We start from the raw sequence: 27,619 nt of genomic DNA, 5'->3' as shown, positions 1-27,619 counted from the left end.
ACAGCTCCAAAGCCCTGCTGGAGAGCTCATCGCTGGTTGCTGCTTCTGAATGTTTTCACCAGTGGGGGTATTGCTACAAGAGGATGGGCAAACAACACCTGGGGATTTCTCATGGTTCAAAGGGACCTCAACCATCCTCTCTAGTTGTCCACAGCATTCCTCATTATCCCTGCTGCACTAGCTGGGTAGTGTCCCAGCCAGCTGCTCTTAAATCAGTCTCAGCTAGCAGTGGCCCATTGCCCAGTGACATCCAAAGAAGAGAAGATAAGCCCTTGACCAGTGCCCAGTCCTCAAGGGCCCTGATGTGCTGCTGGGGAGGAAGCACACAGAGAGGCTCCAAGCTGTACCTGTTACCTGAAAACCCTGGGGTTCTAGTCACAGAGACACCTTCCTTCTTCCTAAAGACTTCCTGCCATTGCCAATGTTATCAGGAAGCTGTTATTAACTTCCACACCACAAATCTCCCCTTACAGAGTTCATTCCCAGCACACCCCTTCTTTAGCCACTGAAGCTATATATTGCATGTGTAGGTTTAAACCAATAGCCACACCTGCAAAAGGCACCTGTGAGAAGTGCACTGTGTGTGAAAGCTTAGGAGCAGCTCCCCAGGGAGAGCCAAAACAACCAGTTCTTGGGTGGTTATTGGCTCCTTGTTCTCTGACAACCCACTGCCAGCCTGAGCAGAAAGGTCTAGAGGGAGGTTCCACATCTCCTGCTCTTGCCCTGGGTGCTACTGGCTGGACAGAGGGCTCGTGCCTGTGCCAGCTGCGTGTACTGGCATCGGTTTTGCAGGAACCAACTGCTGGAGGGGCCTTCCCCTGGTTAATAACACCCATCTCCATCGTGCCCTCAAGTGCTTGTGCTGGCAGTGCTGCTCTGGTGAACGGCATCAAAGGAAAGGCCCGTTGTGGCAGCCCCACTGCCCCTGGGGCTGGGCGAAGAGGGGCCCGCAGGGGCTGCATCAGTGCTGGCTGAACCCGCAGCTCCCATGGCTGGCTGTGCCCGCAGCTCCCATGGCTGGCTGTACCCGCAGCTCCCATGGCTGGCTGTGCCTGCAGCTCCCATGGCTGGCTGTGCCCGCAGCTCCCATGGCTGGCTGTGCAGAGGGACGAAGGCAGAGCTTGCCCCACTTTGCATCCTGCTGCCTGCACTTCGGCTGCTTCCCAGGGGGAGACAGAGCTGTGGGGGGCCCCGTGCTGCTTTGTACAGCTCCCCAGGGCCACATCCCTCCACTTCTGCTCCCCAGGCTCCCACTGTGGGAGCGCTTCACCCCACTGCAGGTCTTTTCTGCCCCTTTACCCAGCATCCCAAACACGAACAGAGCTTCAAACGCTCTCCTCTCTGGTGGGTTTGAGGTGGGCTCCTGCCAGCCCCCCACCAGGGGCTATCCCCTGGCCACAGCCCTGGCACCGTGTGCCTTCCAGCGCGGCTCCGTGGCCCCTCTGGGCGAGGGATGGAGGCCACAGAGGGGATGCCTCTGCCAAACTCAACCTGTGGGGAGCACCCGCCCTCAAAACAGCTTCAAACCAACTTTGTGCCTGCTGAACTCAGCTTTCCCTCAGCAGGGACTGCGGCAGGGAGGGCTCGGAGTCTTCAGCCCCCTCACCCGTAAGCAGAGCAAGGGGGGGGAGGAAACTGCTCCGGGGGTCTGTCCCCTCCCGGGCCGCCGTGTGGTGCGCGCCGGGCACCGTGTGTCCCCGGAAAGTGCCGGCACTGTGAGGTCCGCGGGGGGACCGTGCCGTGCCGTGCCGTGCCGTGTCGGGGGGCTGTGCCGGGGGGCTGTGTCGTGCCGTGCCGTGCCGTGCCGTGCCGTGGGGCTGTGCCAGGGGGCCGTGCCGTGCCGTGCCGTGCCGTGCCGTGCCGTGCCGTGCCGTGCCGTGCCGTGCCGGGGGGCCGTGCCGTGCCGTGCCGGGGGGCTGTGCCGTGCCAGGGGGCCGTGCCGTGCCGTGCCGGGGGACTGTGCCAGGGGGCCGTGCCGTGCCGTGCCGGGGGGCTGTGCCGGGGGCCGTGCCGTGCCGTGCCGGGGGCCGTGCCTGCGCACCGCCCCGCCGCCGGGGCTGCCGGGGGAGTGGTTTCCCCGCGCTGGCGGCGGCGGGGCCGGGCTGCGGGCGGGGAGGTGCCGCGGCGGCGGTGCCAGCGCCGGGCCCGGGAGGATGCGGACGCGCTGACGGAGCTGCCGGCTCCCCTCTGCCGCCGTGCATGGGCGGCGGGCGGCTGCCGCCTCGCCTCGCCTCGCTTCGCCTGCCCCGCCGGTGAGCCGCGGGGTCGGGGGTCTCCGCCGGGCTCGGGGGAGGTGCGGGTGGCGACGGGAGGGGACGAGCGGCGGCTCCGGGGCGGCGGGGCGGGTCGGGGCGGGGGGCGGCCGGTCTCCGGCCGGGGCAAAGCGGGGGGCTGCCAGCCCGGCTGCGGGGCCACGGAGGGGCTGGAAGTGGCGGCTCCGCCTTGGGGTTTTTTTTTCGCCAGATGCTCGGTTTTGGGAGTAAAAAGGGCGTTAAGGAGAATTCACTTGAGTGACTGCTTCAGAACTGGTTATCCGTTGGAAAAAAAGCCACCCGACTAGTTCGGCAGGCGAAAGGGCTGTGTGAAGGAATCCTGGGGAGCTCTCGGGAGTTGCTGGGCTGTGGTCTGCCATCGCCTCAGCTGGTCGTTTCTTTCCAAGGCAACTTTTGAAGCGAGGGAGCGGGGTAGCAAAGCGCAAGTTTCAGACAACGATGCTTTTGCTTGCAGCCTAGTTGAGCTAAGCACTGGAATCCTGCTTTTGCCATCGGGGAGCAAATACCACACCTATGGTTGCACGTAGAGAAAGAAAGAGCCTACTTTCCTCGGTTAAATGAGGACTATGTTTCACTCCGAGCAAGGGGTGTGAATGTTTTCCTGCTGCCAAATGAACATACCACAAAAATTTTCTTTTCATCAGGGACAGAGCCCTGTTTGTAGATCTCTGAACACGGCTCCAGTCGTGGAGGGCAGTTAGGTTACTTAGCCTGGATGTAGCATTAACTCCCCCCACAAGCCACGAGAAGCAATATACAGAGAGCAATTTGTTTCCATCAGTCTTTCCTTGCCTGGCACCTCGACTGCAGTTGCATGGTCAGTACAGTGAAGAATGGTTCAACTCTTACTGAATGACCCAGAAGTTGGTGGTGACACCTGTCCCATCGCCTGGTTCCCTGCAAAATGCCTCCTCAGAGCCTGAAAATGAGGGTGGAGAGGGGAAATCTGTCTACACACGACCAGGCTCAAGCCAGCGTTTTCCATCTTGTAGATTTTTACAAGCTACACATTTTGTGCCCAGAAAAGAATCCACCTCACAGCTTGGGGGTTTGGATAAGTAACATTTAGTTTAAAAAACCCTGGTTTGAGAGTTGACATGACAATTACAGAGAGAAAATGAGCAAACAGGGAATGTCTTGACCAGGTTTCCTTGCTTCCACATTCTAGCCTGACAATTTGTCAATCAAGTGGAATTTCCCCTAACGTCTCTGGTATGTTACTTTAGGAGAAGAAATGAATGTGCAAATATAGTGACTACTTCCCCTCCCTTCTCACAGTGATCTCTTTGTATTAAGCAACAGGGTTTTGCGTAGATCAGGTATCAAACCCACGGTGTCACGGGCTGGAATTGCTCTTTCTCTCTCATTTCTGAAACTGTGCTCCTGTATTTGAGCCTAGTTAACCACATTGGTCTGTTTTGGAGGGGTCAGTCAGAGAAGCCTTGAGCTGGGGCAGGTCCTATGTCATGTAAGGCAGGAGGAGCTGCTCTGGGACTTCAAGGAGAGCAGCATCTGCCTCAGCACGAGCTCTCCTTCCCTTTGCCTCTCAGATATGTGTATGTTCTCTGGAAAAATCTGTAAATGAATCAGTTTCTTGCGTATTCCCATCTTTGAAGGAAGGCTTTCCTGCAAACCTCAGGAAAACTGCAAACCTGGAACAACCAGCTAGAATGGAAACCACTGATGGATACCAACAGGTCTTTAAAACCTTATCTCAGCCTTTGTCCCTCTTTGATTGCAAGTCCTTAGAGGCTGGCATCATCTCTCCTTCAAGGACAAGAGCATGACTGGTTCTGTCCTCTGCAGAGCAGATACTAGTGTTGGAAGAGGCTGTGGCCCAGCAGGACAAGCCCCTGCTCTCATCAGGGTGCATTGACCCACCCCACAGTGTTTTGCCCCAAGGTGTTTATATACAAGGTTAAAGGAGAGTAGTACAAGCCCAGCTCCTCTGTTGAGACCGCTGCAACAAGATGTAGCCTGAATTTACAGCTGAGTTCTGTCTCTGCCGTGCACACACAGAAACAACCTGTGTGCAAATACTGAGGAGACCCCTAGATCCGGCCGGTGCTGGTGAATTGGTTGGCAGGAAGACTCGCAGCTCTATTAGTGCATATCTGCTTCCAGCCTTAATGACTCACTCCCCCCCAAAAAAAACCCTCCACACTGCACCTTGTTTTTTTTTTTTTGAACAATTTCTTTATTTTTAGCTGTGTGTTGTCCTCACCCTCCACTGTGCCCATCCCTACTGCCATAGCACACGGTGTTCTCGTATCCACCCTCTCAGGCTGGGGCAACTTCCCAGACTCGGAAGTTCAATTAAGCTGACGGAGCTTGAGCTCCTCGAGGAAAGCAGCTGCATCTCTGGTGTGAGGCTGTGATGTCGTCACACCAACAGGGCAGCATGAAAAGTCTCTTCATTGTTCTCTTAGGAGGGTCTGGTGGGTTTTTTTGTCTGCTTGTTTTTTAGAAGCTGATCCTTTCGCTGTGTTGGCTTCACTAAATTCTCTACTAAATGCTCGGTATTTGTGTCATGTTACAGCACTGATAGCACCATATTCCAGCTTCCCCAGAGTTACAAGGAAGGAACTAGTTTATCTTTTAAGCACTTACTGTTCTACCTAACCACACCTAACCTCTTATGCTGTTCTGTTACCTAGAAATGAGCCCAGTGATAGACTATCTGGAGTATTCTTTCACAATGCCAGAAGGACATCAGACATTTTGCAATCCTATGACATTGCCATCTAAGAATCACCTCCTCTGTGTTGATGTTCTAAGATAACGTTTTTCCTCGCTCGTCTTCTGCTCGTGGGATGGTGGCCTGAGTTCAGGACCATCCAGAAATGCCTGGGGAACAGTAAAAAGCAGCATAGGAAGACAATTTTCATCTCTCACCTGTTCCCGTGGGTGCTGTAAGGTGAGGGGCAACCGTGCCATGAAATACGAGGGATGAGAGAATGGTTGTCATCCAGGGCAAGATCCCAGAAACAATACCAGTTCTTTCCAAGACCCTTCAATAGCAGTTGCTGGGAATTAGAAGAAACTGTATCTTATTTGTAAGGTGCTGGCTTCTTAAGGTTGTTTTGAGAAACTGAAGCCAATGCAAAGTTCACTGCGTGAGCAGAGCTCGGGAACACTCTGCTCAGCACAGCCATATCCGATCCCAGAAGCAAGTTCTCAGATGAGAGAATGTTTGCACAGCCAGTGCCAGGAGAGATACCTCTGAAAACATTTAACAGCTTGTTGAGGCTTAGCTCTAATTTTGATGGGGCTGTTCTCTTAATGAGGTCCTCTCACATCAATTAGCTGCTGAATCCGATATTAAAGAAATTGATCCCGACTTTCTCTTGGCACGTGGTTCCACGAGGACTCTGTGGAGATTTCCATGGTACTGAGGGCTACCAACGTTTGGAGGAGCTGGCTTAGTCATTCTTCCCATCTGCTCTCCCTTCTTCCTCCCTCCATTGCTCTGCACATGCTTCCTGGCTGCCTGCTCCCCATTGCTACCTCCCAGCATCCTGGCTGGCTGCCCCGCTCTCCTCCCTTGCTGTACCTATCCCTTGTGGCATCTTCCACAAAGGAAGCTCAGGTAGTTTAGTGCTGAGATCAAAGAGCTGAAATAAATGAGCTTCTCTAAAGCAGCCAGAAAAAGGAAAAAAAACACAAAGAAAAGACCAAGGAAGCACCCATAGCAAGCAGCACTGCAAACATCATCTGCAAAGAAACCTTAACCTGAAGTTGCTTTAAAATATGTGAGCGCTAAACACAGTCACATTTCAGTGCTTTTTCCTTCTTCCCTGATGGTTTATGAGTCAAGTTTCCAGCTCCTTTTCTGCAAACAGGGCCAGTAGGAACTTAGACAACTACAGGAGGGTTGTGGAAGTTGAGGGTTGTGTGTAGTGACGGTGCTCCAGGGGCTGGGGATTCGAGAAGGGCTCAACGATGCCTCGCTGTGCAACACCAGGAGTCCAGGAGGCTGAGTTAGAGAATGGTGCCTGTGTTTTCTAGTGTTGGGAGTCCACAGATGAGTGTTTGAGAAATTCCTCAGGGTGATATTTACCCCAGGAGCTCCTCGGGAGCAGGAAAAGTAAAAGCTGCATCTCGCTGCGAAGTTAGCGGTGAGAGGCAGCACAGTCTGCAAATAGCAGCCTCCTACCTCTTTTCGCTCTCCCAAACTACATGCTGTGTCTCATGCCCAAATGCCTGCTCCTCCACATCAAGAGTCATTTCATCTCACTGCTTCCTGCGAAAAGATCGACATCTTCTGCAGAGCACCCGCTGCCGAGGAGGGGAAAGCGGCATTGGCCTGCGGAGAGCAGAACTCGAGTACTGTGTGGGTGGCCGAAGACAAGAGCTTCTGAAACGAGGGAACAGAACAGATCTCTAATCTCCAGACTCTGACACATATCTCGCTTTTCTCAGTTGCTTAGGAAAGAGATTTGCATCCAAAAAGAAGTGGGAGGATTAAACAGGAGCTCACACACACGTGCGGGTTGTCTTCCGTGGCCCAGGCGGTAATTTACATTTCACTAGTCCCGTGGAATCCATAACACTTCATAAAGTGCATCCATTACAAATGTGCAACTAGAGGAAACAAAGAAGCTGTCCAAGTTCCCATCCACGAGTGTCCAAAAGCTGAGCTCAGTAGGCAGTCATGGAAATTGGATGCTGCAGGGTGTCACTGAGGTAAGCGCTTATTTTGGGTTGTGCGGAGGAGCTGAAGCTGGTGTCCCACCCACAGCCGAGGTGCTGGGCATGGGCCTGGGTGGCCTGAAGCATTGCAGGGCCTAAGATGTAGCTCAGTCCTCTTAGGACACTAACATAACACTGGGCTGTACCAAAAGCAGCATGGCCAGCAGGTCAAGAGAGGTGGTTCTCCCCCTCTACTCCTCTCTTGTGAGACCTCACCTGTAGTGCTGCCTCCGGTGTTGTGGTCCCCAACAAAAGGACATGGACCTGTTGGAGTGAGTCCAGAGGAGGGCCACAAAGATGACTAAAGGGCTGAAGGCTCTCTGCTGTGAAAACAGGCTGAGAGTTGGGGTTGTTCAGCCTGCAGAAGGGGAGGCACCAGAGAGGCCTTGTAGCAGCAGTACCTAAGGTGGCCTACAGAAAGGCTGAGGTGGGACTTTTAACAAGCATTAATGGCTTTAAACTGAAAGAGAGTAGGCTTAGATAAGAAATTAGAAAGAAGTTCCTCCCTGTGAGGGTGGTGAAGCACTGGAACAGGTTGCCCAGAGTGATGGTAGATGCCCCATCCCTGGAAGTGTTGCAGGTCAGGTTGGATGGGGCTTGGGGCAACCTGATCTAGTGGAAGGTGTCCCTGCTCGTGGCAGGAAGGTTGGAAGTAGACGATTTTTGAGCTGCCTTCCAGCCCATTGTGATTCCATAAGAGTGAGGCATAGAAGAGCTGGATCCACAGAAGCACCTGGCCCTAGAAAATGCCAATTGACGTTTGCTTGCAGGGACGTGCACCTTCTGGTTCTGTGTGAGCAGCCCTTTCGTGGCTTCATCCACCACAACAACAGTAGCTCTGTCCTAGATTACCCACTCATCCACCCTGGCTGAGCTGACAGCCCAATCTGCTGCAGCAAAGTGGCCCAAATAAGGCTCCCTTTCTTCTTCTGGGTGGAAAAACCTTCTCAGACCTGTGTTTATTGGGAACTGCTGAGCAGGGTTTACTGTGGCCCCTTCAAAATTTTCCACTTGCAAAACCCAAGCAGTAGACCATTGCTTCTCCTGCCTAACGCCATTCTTATGCATGCTCTGGCCCAATTTCCCTTGTAATCAATAGCAGGGGTTTCTTTTCTTTGTAGCACACACAAAGACTGAGCTCCTTGAATGAAGACAAGTTTGCATTTATCCCCGAGGCTTTAGTGGGGTGAAGCAAAGGGGGGGCTGGATACCCAAGGCTCTGAACTCCTGGTTTGTTTGAGGCCCTATCTGACATCAGTGGGAACTGTGTGTGTGCTGTGATCACAGGGGTGATCCCAGAGCCCACAGAGCTCTGTGTGGGAGGGAGAAGCCTCTCCAGCACCATTTAAATACAGGGCTGGTAAAGCCCCTGGGATTGCCCCATTGAGATAAGAAGGGGAGGGCTCCCATTTCTACAGTGCCAGGAAAAAAATGCTCAACTTGCACATGGAGCAGTGGTTCAAGGCCAATTTTGTCCACCTAGCTACACTTGTTTGTTAGAAAGTGCACCTTCAATGTGGTATTGTTAGGCTGTTACAATAATATTTCCATGAGCACTCAGTTGGGGAATGATTAACTTGGGAGACCCAGGAAGGGAGGAGGCTGTCCCACAGCTCCTGCTAATCTGACAGTAGTCCTGGCACCTCTCAGGTCTCCTCCTACCACCCGGTTCTCTGCAGCACTGGGGTGGCTGTGAGAGGAGAGGTGATGCTGAATAAAGGCAGCCTGGTGTTGGAGGTGCTGTGGCCTCGAGGGAAGCGTTTGGGGCTCAGTGCCTGTGAAATGTGGGGCTCCTTTATCCCATGGCTGATCTGTGGCTGATTGGATTGCAGCCCAGCCCTGGTTCCTATTTCTGTTTCACCTCATGAAGTGCCTCACCTTGGAAACATACTTTGCAATTCACAGCGGGTTTATCCCAAGGAAAGGCCTTGGCTGCTGTGCACAGTGGAGTCTTTTCCCTGCACAACAAGGCCAGGCACGACCCAGGGCTCACACCACCATTCCCACCACCCTGGCTGGCCAGAATTGCTGCTCAGCATCCTGCTCCAATGTGCCAGTCATCCTCCCGTGGGTGGTGAGGCCACCCCACTGGGATACAGCGTGTCTAGAAGCTCCACGCACACAGTGTGTCCCAGATGCGTTCCAAAGTGGGAGAGAAGCCTGGACAACCTCTTTTGGTGCTTGAGCTCTTGGCCATAGGTGGAAATCCATCTGTTTGTGTGAGGTGGGTGGCTGAGGGCCCATGATCTGGGCAAAGGAGCCACCCCAGAAGTGTTGCTTGGTCTCACTGGAGGAACCAACTCTCGTGTCATTGGTTGTGTCTCATCACACTTCACTTGATGCTATAGCTCCTGAAGAGGCAGGGCACGACCAGCTCATTGGAGTAGTCTCTAAATCAACTGCTCTTTACTGAGAGGTGTAGCAGGGCTCTCTGAGCCCAGAGAAGTGTCACTGGTCTCTGAGACTTAAGACTTCTTGGTCACTGGTAGTAGCTGCACGGCTGTATTGGTACTCCTGGAGCCAAAGAAGCAGCTGGTTATCAAGCTGAGGCAAACAAGGGCAAGTTATTTCAGAGGCAGAAGAGGGGTAGGTTGGGAGAGGATGCATTGAGCAAACGAGCTTCAGGTTGGACTAATCAGCAAAGCAGCAAAGGTAAAAGTAAGAAGGGATAAAAAGAGATAATCAGAGAAAGGCTTTACTTGAGTGATTTCCAGGCTGTTTCCACCACAGTGAAGGCTCATTGCGTGGTGTCAGTAGCCATGCTTTGTTTTTTAAAGGATTAAGCAGCATCATAGAATGAAGGGTGTTAATTTATGTTTCCTTTAGTGTCAGCCAAAGAAGATAATCACATCTACCTAATGATAGATGAAGTGAGTTATTTCCTCTTGGAGAGTGAATGCATTCTAGTAGTTTTATACACTGGAAACTCTTCGTGTTTCCAATGTATAAAGATCAATCTTGCCTGAGAAGTTTGCTTTTGTTTTTAAGTATGGCTGTGGGACTGGGAGGAGGCACTTCCTCCATGCTCCTGTCCTTAAGGGGTTTTCTGTTTATGGAAGCTCTCAAGTAGCTGGGCCCCAGCAGCTGACATCCACTCTCAAACATTGCATACACCGTAGAGCAGTTACCCAAAATACTGGAGAGAATGGGAAGTCAGTTCTTTGGAAAAGCAATTGTTGTGAGTTTAATTCACCCAACACTGCGTGGATCCTTATGTACTGCTGACAAGGCATATGAAGATACCTCTAAACAGCATCTGACCTGGCTTGGATTCCAACCGGTGCCTGTGTGGTTCATTATCTCTTACACCATTTTGTCTCTCATTGGCAGATGACTCGGTGTAATAATTGTTCTTATTACATCCAATCTTTTCTAAAGGAGAGCTTGAAGGCAGGGATGAATTTTCATAGGTTTAATAGCAGCTGTTTTGTAATGGGTTAGTGGGATAAAAATCTTCCCAGGGTATTGAATAACACAGTATCAGATGCTGTCTGGTTTCCATACAAGACACAAGCACTGAGTGTAGTCATGAATTTTTAAGGGGCAAAACATTAGCCTCTCTGAAGTTGGTTTGATCATTGGTTAGGAAGTAAAATTGCCAGACAGGATTCAAACTTTCTGAATCGAACCCTGGGGATGGAGATGTGATTTCCTGCTTCCCTCATTTGTGATGAGCGTGGCCCATGGCACGAGAAGAGACTCCAGAATGCAATGCACAGTTTTCCCTCAGCCACTGCTTTTGAGTCAAATCAATGTGCAGTTAATCCAGTGTTATAAATCTTGGTAGCAAGGCTTTCAGAGCAGGTAGATTTGTTTAATCACTTGGGCTGGAATCCAAACCACTGGAGGATATAAAATATATACACTACTGCCATTCACTTCACTGAAAACACCTTTTTCCCATCCAAGGAAATAGCTGTGCCTGGCATGAATATATATTTGGCAAGCTGTAGAGCTAAACAAATTTCTCAGAAAATCATTTTTTTGGGCCAAGATACTGACTATATTTCAGCACTGTAACTCCTCGAGCTCTTCAGCCAAGTCTTTCTGACAGAGAAGTCATCAGAAATCACTGATTCACATGTTGAAATGGTGGGATCTTCACCTCTGTTCACCAGGCTCCTTGTCCTGATATGAGTCCAAGTATTTATTACCTTCAGTTTGGGAGTGGACCTTTGCAAAGATCCCTTCTCCTCTGGCATCTGAAAGAAGCTGGAAGCAATATAATCCTAGATATCCTTCTGTCAGCGTACTTTGTTGTCTTTGTGTCTTGACCGGTAGCTTCTTGAGCAGGAATCTTGCTCTTTGATGTTTAGAACCATGTCTCACTGAACACACCCTGCCAAATAAGGGTATACATTTTTGCTTTCAGGTTTTCTAACTATCATCAAAACTCCTGTATGGGAGAATTTCAGTGTCCCAGTTTTGGCAGCAATAATGTTTAGCATCACAACAAGATTGCAAGGTGTTTCGCCTATGAGCTTTGGGTGTTTTTGGAACATTAATTGCCTCTGTAATTCCCAAGGTATGCTGTGAGCTGCATCCTTAGGGAGATCAAATCCCATCCAGGACAGAGAATTAAACAGACCTTCATAGTAGGAGCTTCTGCAGGATGTTTTCAGTAGTGGCTTTCCCTCTGGTCGCCGCCAGCGTTGTCGCTTTGGTTGCACGTTCTGACTGGGCTGTGTTGCCTCTTTCAGGCACGCTTTGCATTCGGCAGAGTTTGCACGACGTGAGCGCCTGCAGCAAGGACAGTTCTTGGAAGGGACACTCGTTGATGTGATTGAAGGTAATGTGCTCTCTTTCTGGCATTGCCCTCTCCTTCCCATTTAACCCACAGAGCCTCATCCTCCGGCTGGGTGTCCCCTTTGCTGCCCGTCCTGGTTGGTGAGGTCCCCTGAAGTGTGTTTGCATCCCTCTTCTTAAAGAAAACTTTGTGAGGAGGTTTAGATTGGACATTATGAAGAAGTTTTTTATTGAGAGGGTTGTTAGGCACTGGCACAGGCTGCCCAAGGAGGTGGTGGAGTCACCATCCCTAGAGATCATAGAACCACAGAATGGTGGGGGTTGGAAGGGACCTTTAGAGTTCATCCAGCCCAAGCCCCCTGCAGAAGCAGGGTCACCTAGATCAGGTCACATAGGAACGTGTCCAGGTGGGTCTTGAAGCCCTCCAAGGAAGGAGCCTCCACACCCCTCTGGGCAGCCTGTGCCAGGGCTCCCTCACCTCACAGTGAAATAGTTTTTCCTTATGTTTAAGTGGAACTTCTTGTGTATGCAGAGATGAGGTGCTGAGGGATGTGGCTTGGCAGGGTGATGTTAGTGGTTGGACTTGATCTTAAAGGTCTTTTCCAACCGAAATGATTCTGTGATTCTACGAACCTGCTTGTTTTCCATAGCCACCTAAGTTGCTTCACCTTTTTGAGCCCTGAAGCTGGTCTCCATTCAAACACTGTTCTGCCACCAGGAATTTGACAGGCTGGTTTTGCCCTCTATTTAAAACCTAAAATAAGAATGTGTGCGTTGTTGCTGAGTACTTTCTCATGGTAGGTGGTTGAACACTTGTCAATCTGTATATGGCACTGGATGTTACTTGACCTTGTTGGTGCCATCACAAACAGCAGAAAGGGAGCTGTACATTTGCTCCATGCCCCTGGAAAAGCATCTCCATAGAATGGCCTTTCAGCTGCAGCAGTTGCATTGAGGGTAGTTTTCTCTAAATGTCATTTTTTCACCAAAAAGAAAGAACATATTTTGCTTTTGCTTTTTTTTCTTGTCCCCTAATGGGTATATAATTAAACATAGGGGAAGCAAATGCATCTCTTAATTCACTGCCACAAGAACGTTGAGGTTCAGAGCAGGTGACTCATCCAGCAGGAGAGGATTTATTCTTTGTTTGTGAGTGCTGTGCTATCGCCTTGTTTTGCATCACTATGGCTACTGTATGTCACCGGCAGTGTCAGCATCTGCCGTGGGTAAAACGAATGCCAGGCCCACTTTAAAAGAGATACACTTCTTGTAATGATTTGCTTGTATCAGCCACTTGCCTGTTAGACCTGAGTGAGTCTCACATAAAAGCAGCACTAAAAGTGACTCAATATTTTGCCATCAAAACGGGCCGAGGAGTAAGAAATTCTCCTGCACGTAAATCGTGGTGTCATAGTTAAAAAAGCCCTAAGCAGCCACCAAACCCCCTGTTAATGTTCTGTGGCTTTATCAACAGTTCTGTGATGTCCCCCAGGTGATTTTGATCTTACTTTCAGTTATTTTTACTGTTAAGGATCTGTTTAGGCTCATTGGAAGCATCACTGCTTTCACAACCCATATAGATTCTTCTGCTTGCCTTGGCTGATTCCTAAGTGAAGACTGAGAACAATTAATCTCTCCCAGTTAAAGCCTGGTTCTTTTTGCCAATTGCATGGCCCCATGTTCTTTTCTGAAACACCTACAATCCTTTGTGCCATCCTATTCAATCAAAGCCTCGAGTCGCACAGATTTAGTGAGATGGCCTGGGCTTCAACAGCTTGGGAGCTGATTCACTGAGGCATCTGCTGTAACACTGGCAGGACTGTCACCATTTCCCTAGCTGGCATCATTTGCCTTTGTCATTTAGAACTAATCTGTGGGGTGTAGTGTGGTCTCAGGGAAGCACGGAGCCCGTTATTGCTCAATAATAGAGTTTCGTGGTGTCTTAACAAGATCTTTGAGCTCGTATGACACATTGGACAGTGTGCGTGTGGATGTATGTCCCTAATGTCCCATGGAACGAGGACAGAGAAGTGTTTTAAACACTTGGTACGTGTTGAAAGGCTGCTAAAATAATCCAGGCAGCTGGGGGTGGCTGGAGGAGTCTGTAGTTGGCTGGCAGGGACCAACCCTCAGGACACACAGCAGTGGGACATGTCTTCTCTGTGGTAGCCAAGCCCAAGACATCATAAATCCCAGCCCTCCACAAAGCCTGTAAGATTATTTCCATCTAGACACACACTATCTCACTTCCCTTTCCCTGCAATCCAGGACAGATGGGAATGGGGTGCTAAACCCCAGTAAAGAGCCAAAAAGATCATCTTGGCCATGGTCAGAGCGGTGGCTGCTCCAGGCTCATGGCTGGGTCTGGCCAACAGACAGTACAAAAGCCCCCCAGGGCAACAATTCCCAAAGACCTGGGGTGAGAGAGTGGGGTTCTGCTGTGGCCCAGTGTGGTCATCCACAGAGGCAATGGAAGGGCAGTGGGAGGGATCCTCTGGGGCTAAGGGAGAGACCAGGGTGGGGAAAAAAAGCCCAAGAACTGCATGAGCACCAGGGGTGATCACAGGGAGGAGGGAACAGAGGGAGTGCTGCTTCTCCTTTTGGACAAGGAAGGGTGCAAGGGCACAGCTCTGTACTTTTAAGTGCTGTGTGTGGTAGCAGGAACAGCTGGCACAGCTGGGCCCGTGGCTACCCCTCTGGGAAACAGTCTCCCATTTCCAGACCCCCACTCCCACAGGGCTGTTGTCCACAGGTGCCCAGGGGTACAGCCCTCTGGGTGCTGCAGGAGCAAAAGCATGTGTCCAGAAAAGAAATCTCTTTTTCTGATGAGGTGGTTTGTGATGTCCCTGGGAAGGGAGACAGGTCCAAGCGAGGTCAGGGAGCTCAAAACTCTCTACCAAGTAGGCAGAATCTGTTCCTCTCCTGCTGTGCTGTGGCTCTGGGAGGATTCAGCCTGTGTAAGCTGAGGGATGCCCAGATCAGGGGTTTGGTTCAGAGCCTGGTTCTGCCCTCCTCTTGGGTATTTATGTACCAGGCAAAGCATGCTGTTTAATTCAGCATTGGTTGGGTGCAGGGCTGGCACTTCAGGCCTGATGGATACCTATGGCATCAGGTCCTGGCCCACAGCTGAGCCCAAGTGTCTCCTGGGTGTGCCATGCTCTTTCTGCAGTGTGATGCAGTGGGAGTGAAAGTCTCTGTGCTATCACCCTGCTCTGTGCTACAGCTAATTGAAGTAATTGTGAAAGGGTTTGTAGTAATTGCAGATATTGTAAGGTTTAGTTTTGTGGGATAATTGGTAATGTAAGCCTGAAACAAGTTATCCTTAAGATGTTTCAGCTTGCATTTCTCAGTAGGAGCAGCCTTCACAAAGAAAGCTTTTGTGTGTGAAGCAGGAGCAGAATTAATGGCAGCATTTAGTCGTGCCTGCAGGGGTGCTCGCTGTGGCAGGTGGCAGGGTGGTGTAACTGATGGTGCCTACATTCTGCCTGCTGCAGGCTGTGCCACAGGAATGCCAGCTAGAGACAGTGAAATGCCCAGGGCCAAACTAGGCATCCAGGGCTGATGTCTTCCCACCCAAAATGAACGTGGCCCCTTCAGTCTGTAGGTCAGAGTGGTTACATCTCTGTTTGCTCCTACACTCCTAGTACATGGTATGATTTTACCTCAAACTTCTCAATACAATGCTATGTCTGTAAATCTCAAATGTGAGGAAAATCCTAATGCCATAGACATGTACAGCTACCCAGCCATGGGCTGGGCTGAGCTCCCTGCAGAGAGGGCTGCTCCCAGCTCTCCTCATCCCTCTGCTCCCAGCTCTCATTGCTCTGCTCCCAGCTCTCATTGCTTTGCTCACAGCTCTCCTAATCCCTCTGCTCCCAGCTCTCATTGCTTTGCTCACAGCTCTCCTAATCCCTCTGCTCCCAGCTCTCATTGCTTTGCTCACAGCTCTCCTAATCCCTCTGCTCCCAACTCTCTTTGCTTTACTCCCAGCTCTCACTGCTCTGCTTCCAGCTCTCCTCATCCCTCTGCTTCCAGCTCTCTCTGCTCTGCTCCCAGATCTCCTCATTACTCTGTTCCCAACTCTCATTGTTCTGCTCCCAGCTCTCCTCATCCCTCTGCTCCTATCTCTCCTCATCCCTCTGCTCCTACCTCTCCTCATCACTCTGCTCCCAGCTCTCATTACTTTGCTCCCAGCTCTCCTCATCCCTCTGCTCCTACATTTCCTCATCACTCTGCTCCCAGCTCTCATCCCTCTACTCCTGGGTGCCAAAGTGCCCATCAGTACACTGAGAGCACGAGGACCAGCACTACACTGCCTTGAGTGCCAAATAGCACAGGGGGATGCTTCATGGGCACATTAAGCAGCTTAGATCCCTAACTCTATGATTTCAATGAGATTTAGGTGGCAAACCTTCCCTGATGCATTTGAAAATCCCACTCAACACCTCTCTGAACACTCAGGCAAGTAAAGGCTACTGAAAATGTTGGCCCTTAGACACTGATACAGCTGGTGTGTCTGGAATTAACAGTTTGAAAATAAGTGCTGGCTCATGACTAAATGGAAGAGACATCTGGGAAGAACAAACATTGAAGATGTTAGGAAGAATGAGAAAGATCATTTATGGAAGTATAAAGGATGATATTTCCACAAGTAGCTGTTTTGGGCCAACATATGTAATTTCTGAGCTCATATATGTTAGTAATAAAGTGGTTTCTGGTAAGATTGGAGGACTCCTACTTTCCTGCTGACAGCTCTGGGTGTCTATGGGGATCCTCTCTGCTGTTCTGAAGGGGTCAGCTGGGGTCCATGTCCTGCTATGCATCGTAGCACGTGGTGGTAGCAGTTGGCTTGGAGGGCCAGGGAAGCACTTCTCAGTGGGCTGTGTAGTCTGTAACACAATATTCTAACAACTATGGAAAGCTGTTGTGTTTTGTTAAGTGTGGGACCAATGCTCAGAGCTGAGTTTTGCCATTCTCCTTTAACATCCACAGCATGACAGAGGTGATGAACACACGGGAACCAGTGATGGAGGAATTTGCTCTCAGCCAGACTCCTGAGGAAGAGGGAGGCCCTTCAAGCCAGGTAACCTCAGAAAAACTGCACAGTATCCTAATATTCAAACCCAGTTCAATGCAGCCAATAACTGTCATACATGTCCTTTAGGGAAGGCTGTGGGATCTGGGGCTGTTCAGTCTGGAGAAGAGGAGACTGAGGGGGGATCTCATTAACAGTTACAAGTACCTCACTAGTGGGTGTCAGGAGGTTGGGGCAGCACTTTTCTCTGTTGTATCCAGTGACAGGACAAGGGGTGATGGGATGAAGCTGGAACACAAGAAGTTCCACTTAAACATAAGGAAAAACTGTTTCAGTGAGGGAGCCCTGGCACAGGCTGCCCAGGGAGGGTGTGGAGGCTCCTTCCTTGGAGGTCTTCAAGGTCTGGACACGTTCCTGTGTGACCTGAGCTAGGTGGGACCTGCTTTGGCAGGGGGTTGGACTGGATGAGCTCTAAAGGTCCCTTCCAACCCCCACCATTGTGTGATTCTATGATTCTATGTAGATGTTGAATTGCAGAGCACAGCTGCCAGAAGAACAAACCCTGAAAAACATGTTTGATTCCACTTAGGTTTTATGTTTAAAGGGTAAGAGCTCTGGCAGGAGGGTTTTGTCAGGTGCCAGGTCCCTGGGGCATGGTGACAGAGATGCCCAGCCCCTGCAGGGATGCAGGCAAAGAGGCTGTGTGTCACCAGAGGTTCAGGTCTGAGTGACTACGGTGTGATGATGACACCCAGCCAGTGCTGTGGCACAGCTTTTCTGCAGCTGCCCTTGCCACGAGCTGAGTTTCCTCAGGCTCCGAGTGAGCTGTTTAGCAAAGAGACCGTTTGATGTGCCTGTGTAATTCCCACGAGTGGCTGTGGCCTCGTGGCAGCAGCAGTGGTCAGGGCCACTTGCTGGCAGGTGCAAGAGCATTTTCAGCCCCCGTGCAGCCTCACACAGCAGCTCGTGTACCCGCCTGCGCTGCCGGTGCCAGCAGGAGAGCTCACGATGTCCCGGCCCCCTCCGGTGACAGCCCCCGCGCCCCGGCTTGTGCTCTGGTTGTTGTGCTCGTGACTGTCAGTGTCACTGCCAGGGACAAACCACCTAAACGTGTCCTGGGGGACCTGTGTTGCTTCTCAACATAATGTGATTGCAAGCAGACTCAGAAAAGTGCTGTAGGAGCAGCCTATTGCAGGTTAGAATGAAGGTGTTTGGAAGCCAGGGAAGGCAGAACTGAAGTTCTGTCAGTTCCTTTCACATCACCTGTGCCTGTAACGAAGGGCTGAGTGCAACTGAAGAGCATGCTGTAGGCTTTCCTTTGCCTCTTCGAGTGCTCAGGGTAGATGCTGCTCACTCAGAGAGCACACTTTCAATATTCTCTTTCCTCTTTTTCACCGAGTTCCAGGTTTTCATTGTTGTTAGTGTACACTGCCCAAACTCTGTGCCAACTCTGACTCCACCTATGCATTTAGGGCTGTTTATGGTGTCCCTGATCATATGCTCCAGAGGCTTTCCCCCAGCTCCTTACCCTTCTCCGTGGGGAGAAGGTGTGCCATCCACATTTTAGTGACGGCTACCTGAGGTAAATAGCCAACAAAAAGAAATGAGAGATAGCACAGTGACTCAGTGAGAAAACCAGGCTTCTTCCAGCAACTTCCAAGCACTCTGGCCAGGAGACCAGTCCCTTCTCTTCCTGCAGTCTCCTGCCCACTCATCACACTCCAGCTTCCGCAGAAAAACACAGCGGGGCCCGACAGGCAGCTCTGCTTCCTGCCAGTCCTGACTCATTCCTGGAGGGACGTGGTAAATACTGGTCTCCAGTGGAAAAACACATTATGGGATTGGGGTGAGAAAGGAGCAGATGAGAATGACATGGACAAAAATAGCCCAGCTGAGGCTGCACAGGTGCCTTCCCTCGGTTTCGTTGCAGCCGTAATAATCGGCTCTTGGCACATTTTTAGATCGGTGTGTGTCATTTCCTAGGGCTTCAGAAAGCAGAGGAAGAAGCCAAAATTGTGTTGTGTTGGATCCCTCATCTGGGGATTGCCAGCAGGCTGGAGTGGCTGTCACTCAGCCCTCTGCCACCCCAGCACGCTGAGCAGCAGCTGGGGAAAGGGGTCACTGGCACCTGCTTGTGCAGCAGCTCTTGGGAGGTATTAAGGTGATTTACCCACAATTTAACAGCTGTTTGCTACCATCTGAGCCATGAAGCTCCAAGAGCTGGGCTCCACCTTGGGTCTGAAGAAGAGTGCAGTGCTGCTCAGGGCTGTCTCTGGACCTGTGCTGCCTAAGGAGATTTTATCTTGTCTCATGTACGGAAATAGCAGGATCATACTAATGGCTTGTTAAAAATTCCTCCCAGTCAAGAGAGCTGCCATGGAAATGTCTTTCCAGATTATAAACAGCTCAGGAGGAGGCTGAGTAATGGGAAATTGGAGGGAACTTTTCTGATAGGCAGTGTAGATGATCTCTGGAGGTCCCCTCCAACCCCAACCATTGTGTGATTCTGTGATGAGCAGCATCGGGACAAGTTCTGTGTGGGTGCAGCTCAGGGAGAATGGTTTACCTTGAGTGATTCACTTGGTCTGCTTGCACTCAAGGGGCTTTCTCACAAAAGAGATTTCTTCTTAATCATGTCTCATTTTGCAGTGCTAACAATGATATCCAACATTTTCCCCCTTCATGTAGGTTTACAAAGAGTAATGAATCCCCACAACACTCCCCTGGGGAGTGAGGGCATGAGGGTGAGAATTACTGGCCTTCCTCTTCTCTGGAGGCCAGATACAGGCCTTGCAGCAATGTTAAAAATGTGCTTGCTGCTTCCCAGACACATAAGAGTTACCTCCTCATGCCAAGTGGGACAAGTAATTTCGAAGATCTTAGAGAGAGTAGCTAACTGGGATGAAGGGAGGGTGCAAAGTGATGGAGCAAACACCTCCAGTGGGTTATGACACTCTCAGGTCCCTGGCAAATGGGTGATGTGCCCATTTTTATAGTGATTAAGGAATATCTGCATGTTGAGACTGGCTCACAAACCAGCAGTGCTCAGCCTAACCAGAGACACTGGCTCAGTGGTGAAGGTGTTGCAGGTGTATGGGGAGGTTCCCACCAGCACACAGCAAACTTGTGACAGTGCCCAGACTTAATCTGAGATGGTTCTGGCTCTCAGCCCCTAGTTCAGTTCCCTCGTCTGCACCTTGATTTTCTTGTTGAGAAAAATAAATGACATGAAACTCACCTAGCACAGAGACATTTACAACCCATTAGTGCAGGTATGGGGAAGTTTGAGAAGCAGGAGATGAGGTGTCAGTGAAGCAATAGCAGAGTTCTCTTACATTAAGGTCCTGGAGGAACTGGAATGATTTTTTTCTCATAGGAAAGCCAGAAAAAAAACCCCACAACAATCCAAAACAAAGTACCCTGAGAGATCTAAATGAACCAGCAATGTTGAAAACAAGGAAGCACTTTTATGTGTTATTACAGCATCCTCCACTAAAAAGACCTTAGTCCAGCTTCAAGCTCTAATCACTGCGTGGTGTATGACCTGCAGCTTCAATGTGGCAAATGAAAGTAATAGCTGGCACCATCCCCTGTGTAAAGCTGATCTCTGGGGCTGCCTGTTTTGCATGAATCCATCATAAAACACAGTGTTTCACGTTATAGAAAACAGCTCTGCAGAGTGGTGGCTTCTTAGCAAACTGTCACTGCAGAAAGCATGAATATGGTATCAAAGCTAGAAGGGCTGCAGCAGACACTTAGCATTACAGCAATGACCTTTGTGTCCTCAAAACCCACAAGAACTGAAACACAAGTGTTTGGCATCATGATGAGTTTTGTTGCCTGAGTCTTCATTTTTTACTACACGTGTTGGATCATGCAAGTCAAGACAATCATCTGCCTGACACATGGGTGAACAAAGTCAGTTCTTTACCTGGGGAGGGAAAGCATGTGCAGAGGAGAGTGTGCTGAGAACTATAGCCCCTCTGTGTCCATGCTTGCTCATCCAGGAACTGGATTCAGCTGTTTTGGAAATGCTCCCTGTGCAGGGCTGTTGCCCTGCACCACTTTGAAGGGGCTTTTTGGTGCACACGGGAATGCGTGTCAAATGAGGAAAGGATGCTAGGATGGAATATATGCTCTGCTTGCTCTCAAAACGCATCCCTGGACAAGGCTTTGATGGATGTGTCCCCAATTGTCTCCCCAGGCTTTCCCAGACTCACGTGAGAAGTACCCCAAGCTGTCCAAGAGATTGCCGTCCATTGTGGTGGAGCCAACTGAGTCCGGGGAGGTGGAGAGTGGGGAGCTGCGCTGGCCCCCCGAGGACCTGAAGTCAGCAGAGGACAAGGGGCTTCATGGTGACCAAAGAGTCTGTGTCCAGAAGCAGCAGCAGCAGCAGCAGATGGATCTGGAAGGTCTGAATGAGTAATTTTCATCCTTGCTCATCATTTTCCCATAGGAAAATAGCAATTTCAGGCCGTGCCATGCACTGAATGTTGTTGATAGTGTTCTGAAGAGCAGTAGGTGCTTGAGGGTGCCCAGAAACACTTGCAGTGGAGAGTGAGTCCTGAACATCTCCCTGTAGCTTTTGAGCACGTGGTGTTTTCACCAGCATCAGACTCGTATGGCCAACAGGCAGCTTACTGCACATTAGCAGTTCACTCTAGGAAACAGTAATGCTGTTCAATATCAGCCTCCTCACCTCTTAGCCTAGAAACAAAAGGTTTAACAGCTGCACATTCTCAAAGCATCACGATGCCCCACGGATGCATTAGTGTAGCAGGGGCTCACAGATATGTAGGTATGGCAGTAGTGTCACTGTGGGGTAAACACGGCTAAAGCTAAGAGCTTGTTGGAGTGTAGCTTGCACAGGGAATGCTCCAGGGTGGAACTGGTCTGTTATTTCATTTAGGTTTGGGGTTTTTTTAATCTTAGTGCTTTCCTTTTCTCTTAAAGAGTAACACAGCTTCCAGTTCAGTGCACTAACATTGCTCTTTCGAGGTCCCTTCCAACCCTTGATTCTGTGCCAATAGCCAGGATGGGGTGAGAAGAGAGCCATGAAGATGACTTGAGGGCTGGAGCACCCCTCCTATGAAGACAGGCTGAGACAGTGGGGATTGTTCCACCTGGAGAAGGCTCCAGGGAGACCTTAGAGCAGCCTTCCAGTCCCTAAAGAGAGTCTATAGGAGAGATGGGGAGGGAGTCTATCAGGGAGCATAGTGATAGGATGAAGGATCACAGGTCATGGTTTTAAAGCTGGGAAGGGACTTTTGAGAGGGATTAATGTCTTTAAACTGAAAGAGGGTAGATTTATATATTAGGAAGAAGTTCTTCCCTGTGAGGGTGGTGAGGCACTGGAACGAGTTGCCCAGAGAGGCTGTAGCTGCCTCATCCCTGGAAGTGTTGCAGGCCAGGTTGGATGGGGCTGTGAGCAAGCTGGTGTGCTAGAAGATGTCTCTACCTGTGGCAGCAGGTTTGGAACTAGATGATCTTCAAGGTCCCTTCCAACCAGTCTATGAATCTATCATTCTGTGTGCCTTCCTTTGCCTTTAAAGGGTTGATGACAAGTGGTCTGCTCTTGAAGTGTCAAATCACCTAATAATCCAGTTGGCAATTCTGGGTAGTGGCCACCACAGGATTTGATCATTCAAGAAGAAATCTGTGACCTGACCTCCAGGGTGCACATTATGGCCTCTGTGTTGGTTTTGTGCATGAATGTTAGGACTTAGAGCAGATTCCACTAAGGCAGCGGGTAACCCTCCTGCTACAGTGTCTGTCTATAGGGATCATCACCTCATCTCACTAATATGTGTCCTGAGGTCTCAAGTCCTCTGTAAGGTCAGACTGTAATGCACTCAGAGTTCCCTGCTCCAGGTTTAACTACTGGTTTGCAAAGTGCTCACGGATCAGCCTAAATGAATCAACTGCCTGGTGGAGCAGGGAATCAAAGGAAGGCTGTCGTACCTGTATAGGGAACTAAGTATTGATGAGTCATTTCTTTACAGATACTGCAGTGCACTCAGCTCAAGAAGGGGAAGACAGTACAGATGCTCTGGAAAGCAGAACTGAAGAGGACGAGTAGGGACCCCACGGCCTCAGAAGTGAAACTTCATCGTGAATGTTGTTGGAAAGCTAACACACTCTGAAGACATGTCAAAGTAATCTGTATTTAAATCTGCAAGGGTTTTATTTAGTTAGTACCTGGTAAGAAGCATCTGGGCTTTAGAACTGTTCTTTTCAACATTTTGATTTTTCAGGCTGGGATTCATATTCTTTGTTTAGTTTTTGCTTGGGAAGCAATGGGAGGCGTTAGGAAATGCGAGATTATAGAGGGGAAAATGCTCCTAATTTCAATTAACTCATTTCACTGGGTTTACCTTTTCCAAGCAAGGCTGCTTTCAGGTATTGACAGCAGGACAAAGGGATTTCTCTAGGAGGGATGTCTTAAATCTAAAACCTTTCTTGTTTTTAGCCATTTAAAACTAGCACTGTGATACTATGGACAATAGATGTAATATAACGTCACCATTTGTAACTTTTGTATAGAGACACGAGTGTCAGATTTGCCTCCAAGCTGCCAGCCTGGAGCAGCCCGGAGCAGTTCTCTCCCTTTAGGCTAATCTGTGCAAATTTGGATGAACCAGCCTTTTCTTAGCCACCTTTTCCAGAAGGCTCCTGCCTTTGAGAAACGCTTTCTCGCTGTACATTGACGAAGCGGAGTAGCTAGTCGCTGGTGTTTGTGGAGTGAGGTTGTCTGTTGTAGGCTTGGTCGGGTGGATCGTGCTGTTTGTGCACTCTTCAGAGGCCCAGGTCCAGGGCTGGATTTGTCCCACCTTGTTGATAGAAATTGTTGTGACAGTTCTTCTTTCGGTATGTTTTGTGCATAAGGTAGGTGCAGAGGCCCAGGTGTTCCTCCCTCAACGCGAGCCGGGTGGTGGTTTGGAGCACAGCCCAAAAGCTGGCCTCCATTTTGCCTGACACCAGGTTCCTCCTTGAGCCAGCCATGGTGGGAGGGGGTGGAGGAAGGCTGAGGTGGTGGGACACATGCCTCCTGCCCCGTGGCACTGCTGGCAGGAACGGCCCTCACCCACGGCACGGCCCAGTGGCACTGCCGGCAGGAACGGCCCTCACCCACGGCACAGGCCCCTCGGCCTTGGTCGCATGGCCACCTCTCAGAGACCAGAGCTCACGGTGGGACAAGCTGTGTCTGGACACCTTGGGCCTCCAGTGGGTTTTCCATGGGGATTTGGGGGGCCATTTTAACAGGGCTCAAAATCCCCCCAACCTCCCAGAGGCTCCTTCCCACCGTCCCATGGGAAGCACCCATCTCGGCCCCAAAACACTGCCCTTTGGACAGCGCTGGTGGAGACAGATAATACATGTACTCGAAAGGGTTTGACTGCGTCAGTGACGAGTGTCTCCTAAGCTATGAAGCTGACTTTCTCCATCTCTGCAGGGCTGGATGGGGTCTGTACTTCCAATTAACGTTGCAACCGGAAGAAGCCACTTGCTGTAGGTGGAACAAAATAACAGGATCTCTTCCAGCGTTAACTCCTAAGTTGACTGCCAAGTGCTTTCTTTCCTCTAGTAATAACCTTCTTTAATGGTGACTTTTAATTGTGTGGTGGTGGATGAAATTTATTGCCAGGTGTATTCATAAGTTTATACCTTCTTAGCAACCAAATTTAATATATTTACTTACAAAGAATTCTGTGCAATGAATGTTTAATACAAAGGAAAGAGACTATTTTACTTCAAAGCAACACTGATTTATGTACAAAACTATAGCTCGTTGTTCCGGGTGTTTGGGATCTAGGACCCTTTTTATAAAGCAGTGTAGTATAGTATAAAGTGATATGTTGAACTTTGCTCTCTCAACCTATATATCAATCTGGTTTGCCTTCTGGATGTAGACTTTCTTACCTACACCGCCACAGAATTCTTTTGTTGGATCTGTGGGATTCTGGTCACAGCACCGAATCCCACCAGAAGGTTTCAAGAGCACCTCCTAAGTCTGGCTGCTGTCCCCATCACCCCTTTCACTGGTGACAGTTTCCTGGTAGGGCCAACGAAGCGAGAAGCAGCTCAAGCTGCGTGTTTGTGTAGCACAGGCTGGAGCTGGTCGTGGCGGGAGGCGAGCTGCCGGCCGGCTGGATGCCACTTGCTCTTTAAATGCTGCTTTTCCTTCAACCACCAAGAAGTTCTACAAAGCTCTGGGGGTGTCTGTGTGTGGGGGGGAAATAACGTTGGTGACGACATATTTTTAGCTGTGTGATTTCCTTTCAATCTGCATCTGCCCAGCTCCGTGAGGAATGACGTTAGATGTATCACTTAATTTGCTTCTCGCTTTTATAAAAGGAAAACCAGTCGTTTGAAACACTTCCCCCAATTTTATGTGCTCTCTATCTGCTTTCAGACACTCCCTCCCTTCCTGCTCTGGATGGCCCTTATCCTATTTCCACCTGAGGTCAATGGCACTTCCCTAAATAAGTTTCCCAAAGAAACAACAAATTTCTACATACACCCTGAAAAAAAACTGCCCTGCAGCGCTACTTTGTTTTCCACCCTACTACATAAAGCTACAGCCCATATAAAAATGCCAGGTTTCCTTCTTCCAGCCTAATTACTCATCCCTTTTTCCTTCTTTTGCCCTGCTCCCTTGAAGGATTTTACCTGAAGCAAACGGCTGTTTCAAACTAAAGCTGCCTCCTAAAGCTGCGTGGCCTCAGTCTAACAACGATGCAAAGCCAAACTCCTCCTCCCATTTTTATTTTCCTGAACGTGGGCCAGAAGCCCTAAAATAGGAGAGCAAGATAGAGAGAAAAACTGTTTTATACAAACAAGCCCTATTTATTCAACTTGCAGGTCTATGAATGTCCACTTACTTTGTCTGTGTTGCAAGTGTTGTGTCTCCAATAAACCCAATAGGTGTTTTGTATTTTTTCTGGATTAAAAGCTTTGTAGAAACTAAAAAGCGGGGGGGAGAAAAAAAGACATTCAGTCATATTTTTCTAGTCTGGCTTGTAGAATATTTCATGTAGTGCAGAGAGGAAGTTTTATGGAGTAAGACATTGTTGGATTTTTGCTCTATTTCAGTTCTTTCTAATTTTGTAAAATGCCACCTGTACATAGTACTCAACTGATGTATGTCCTGTAGATGTATGACACCATTTAGCCTATTAAATGCCTATACTGGACCGATCAGAAGAAGTGCTGTACCCACTGTGTCTTGGTTTCAAAATGCAAAGGGTTGTTTGTGATGGTGTGCAGCTCCTGTTGTACCACTAATAGAGAGAATACAGGGGACTGAAGCCCACTCTGGCCCTGCATCCCGTGTAGAGACATTCTGATTTATATCAATGGCAGTTGCCATCTGCATCTCTTTCCTTCAAGCCCTTGGGATTTTCTCCCCTGGGCCCTGGGGAGTACTCTGCCTCGGGTGCTGTGTGAGCAGCAAGACACTTGGCTCATCTTTGCTCACCTTTTAATGCAATGCACATTTGTATCATTTTCTGGGAAGGCTATTGTAGAGCCCAGCAGGAACTCATATTACTAGAAACCTATACCCTGTGCAAGAAGAGTGGAGTCATGTGGCAAAGAAGATGAGAAGCAGAGATAGTCTGCTGCTGAACAACTCATTTTTCCCCAAAATGTCAAGTTACCAAAAAGGGGGGGGATCGAATAACTGGAGGGTGAGACTCCCTCTTACCTTCCCAGTGCAAAAGCAGCTGCTCCTTGCCGAGGTGGGTCTATCAACATGGCTAAAAGCATTGCCTGGGGTCAAAGCCAGTTTCCTGCTGGGCCGTGGGCACAGCTGGGGGCATTTTTGGTATCCCAGGCTAGAGGCAACAAGCCCAGCTTTGGCACTGCAGCACTTGCAAACCTGATGCTTAATGTCACTCAGTACTGGAGTTTCCATGCACCATGCATGGAAAATATGCATAGTCCAGGCATATATTACCATGGGGGTGGGGTGATACAGGGACTGACACTGCTTCCTCCTCACCTCCCTAGGAACCATCCCTTCCTTCTGGGGTTTTCCTGTGTGTGCAACCACATAAGGATGCAATAGGTGCTACCCAATGGCTCTGGGGGGTGCAATTTCAACTGGTACCAGTTTTAGGTTACTGTGAGACCTGTGCTGAGTCCTGACTGTTCTCTTTCCTTTAGTCTGAAGGCAAGAGGAGTTTATCTGTAATGAATTATATAGAATAGGCTTGGGAACACAGTTGTATTTTAAACTTAAATCCACTGAGGCCTAAGGTTCATTTACTGTTATTCCATTGACACAGTGTGAGACATTTTTATCTTCACTCAGACATCTCCTTAGTAGTTCTTTCTTTTAGGTGTATTCTGCTTGCTACTCCTGTCTTAAGGAGCAAATAACATTTCTGGTGGAATTTAAACCACTAGTAAGAGGTGGAAACTGGCTTTTGTGACATTAAACTGAAAAATGTCACATCTAAATCAAATTAATCCTAATTTGGTTCTTTTCCTTCCTTCTTTCTTTCTTTCTTTCCTTCCTTCTTCTTCTTTCCTTTCCTTCCTTCTTTATTTCCCTCCTTCCTTCTTTTCTTCCTTCTTTCTTTCCTTCTTTCCTTCCTTCTTTCTTTCCTTCCTTCTTTCTTTCCTTCCTTCCTTCCTTCTCCTTCTTTCCTTTCCTTCCTTCCTTCTTTCCATCTGTCTTTCCTTCCTTCTTTCCTTCTTCCCTTCTTTCTCTTTCCTTATTTCTTTCTTTCCTTCTTCCCTTCTTTCTTTCCTTCCTTCTTTCTCTTTCCTTCCTTCTTTCCTTCTTCCCTTCTTTCTCTCCTTCCTTCTTTCTCTTTCCTTCCTTTTCTTTCTTTCTTTCCTTTCCTTCCTTCTTCCCTTCTTTCCT

At 49.5% G+C, this 27,619-nt stretch overlaps 1 protein-coding gene across 1 annotated transcript; it reads left to right on the top strand.

Annotated features, from left to right (window-relative positions):
- The first annotated feature begins 2,140 nt into the window (after positions 1-2,140).
- Positions 2,141-25,938, top strand: LBHD2 (LBH domain containing 2). Its single transcript, XM_061998132.1, has 5 exons — positions 2,141-2,252; positions 11,666-11,754; positions 16,704-16,794; positions 20,951-21,158; positions 22,749-25,938. The coding sequence occupies exons 3-5, from the start codon at positions 16,705-16,707 to the stop codon at positions 22,823-22,825; spliced, it is 375 nt and encodes a 124-aa protein (XP_061854116.1). The 5' UTR covers positions 2,141-2,252; positions 11,666-11,754; position 16,704; the 3' UTR covers positions 22,826-25,938.
- Positions 25,939-27,619: the final 1,681 nt, after the last annotated feature.

The sequence above is a fragment of the Colius striatus genome, chromosome 6 (assembly GCF_028858725.1).
Source record: "Colius striatus isolate bColStr4 chromosome 6, bColStr4.1.hap1, whole genome shotgun sequence".
Lineage (NCBI taxonomy): Eukaryota > Metazoa > Chordata > Aves > Coliiformes > Coliidae > Colius > Colius striatus.
This window is presented reverse-complemented; position numbering and strand designations above follow the sequence as displayed.

What these genes read in the sequence shown, in the direction of transcription:
- LBHD2 (XM_061998132.1), top strand. Translation starts at nt 16,705, where the DNA reads ATGACAGAGGTGATGAACACACGGGAACCAGTGATGGAGGAATTTGCT. An exon ending in AGGGAGGCCCTTCAAGCCAG is followed by an intron (nt 16,795 to 20,950) that starts GTAACCTCAGAA and finishes TTGTCTCCCCAG; the next exon opens with GCTTTCCCAGACTCACGTGA. An exon ending in GCAGCAGATGGATCTGGAAG is followed by an intron (nt 21,159 to 22,748) that starts GTCTGAATGAGT and finishes ATTTCTTTACAG; the next exon opens with ATACTGCAGTGCACTCAGCT.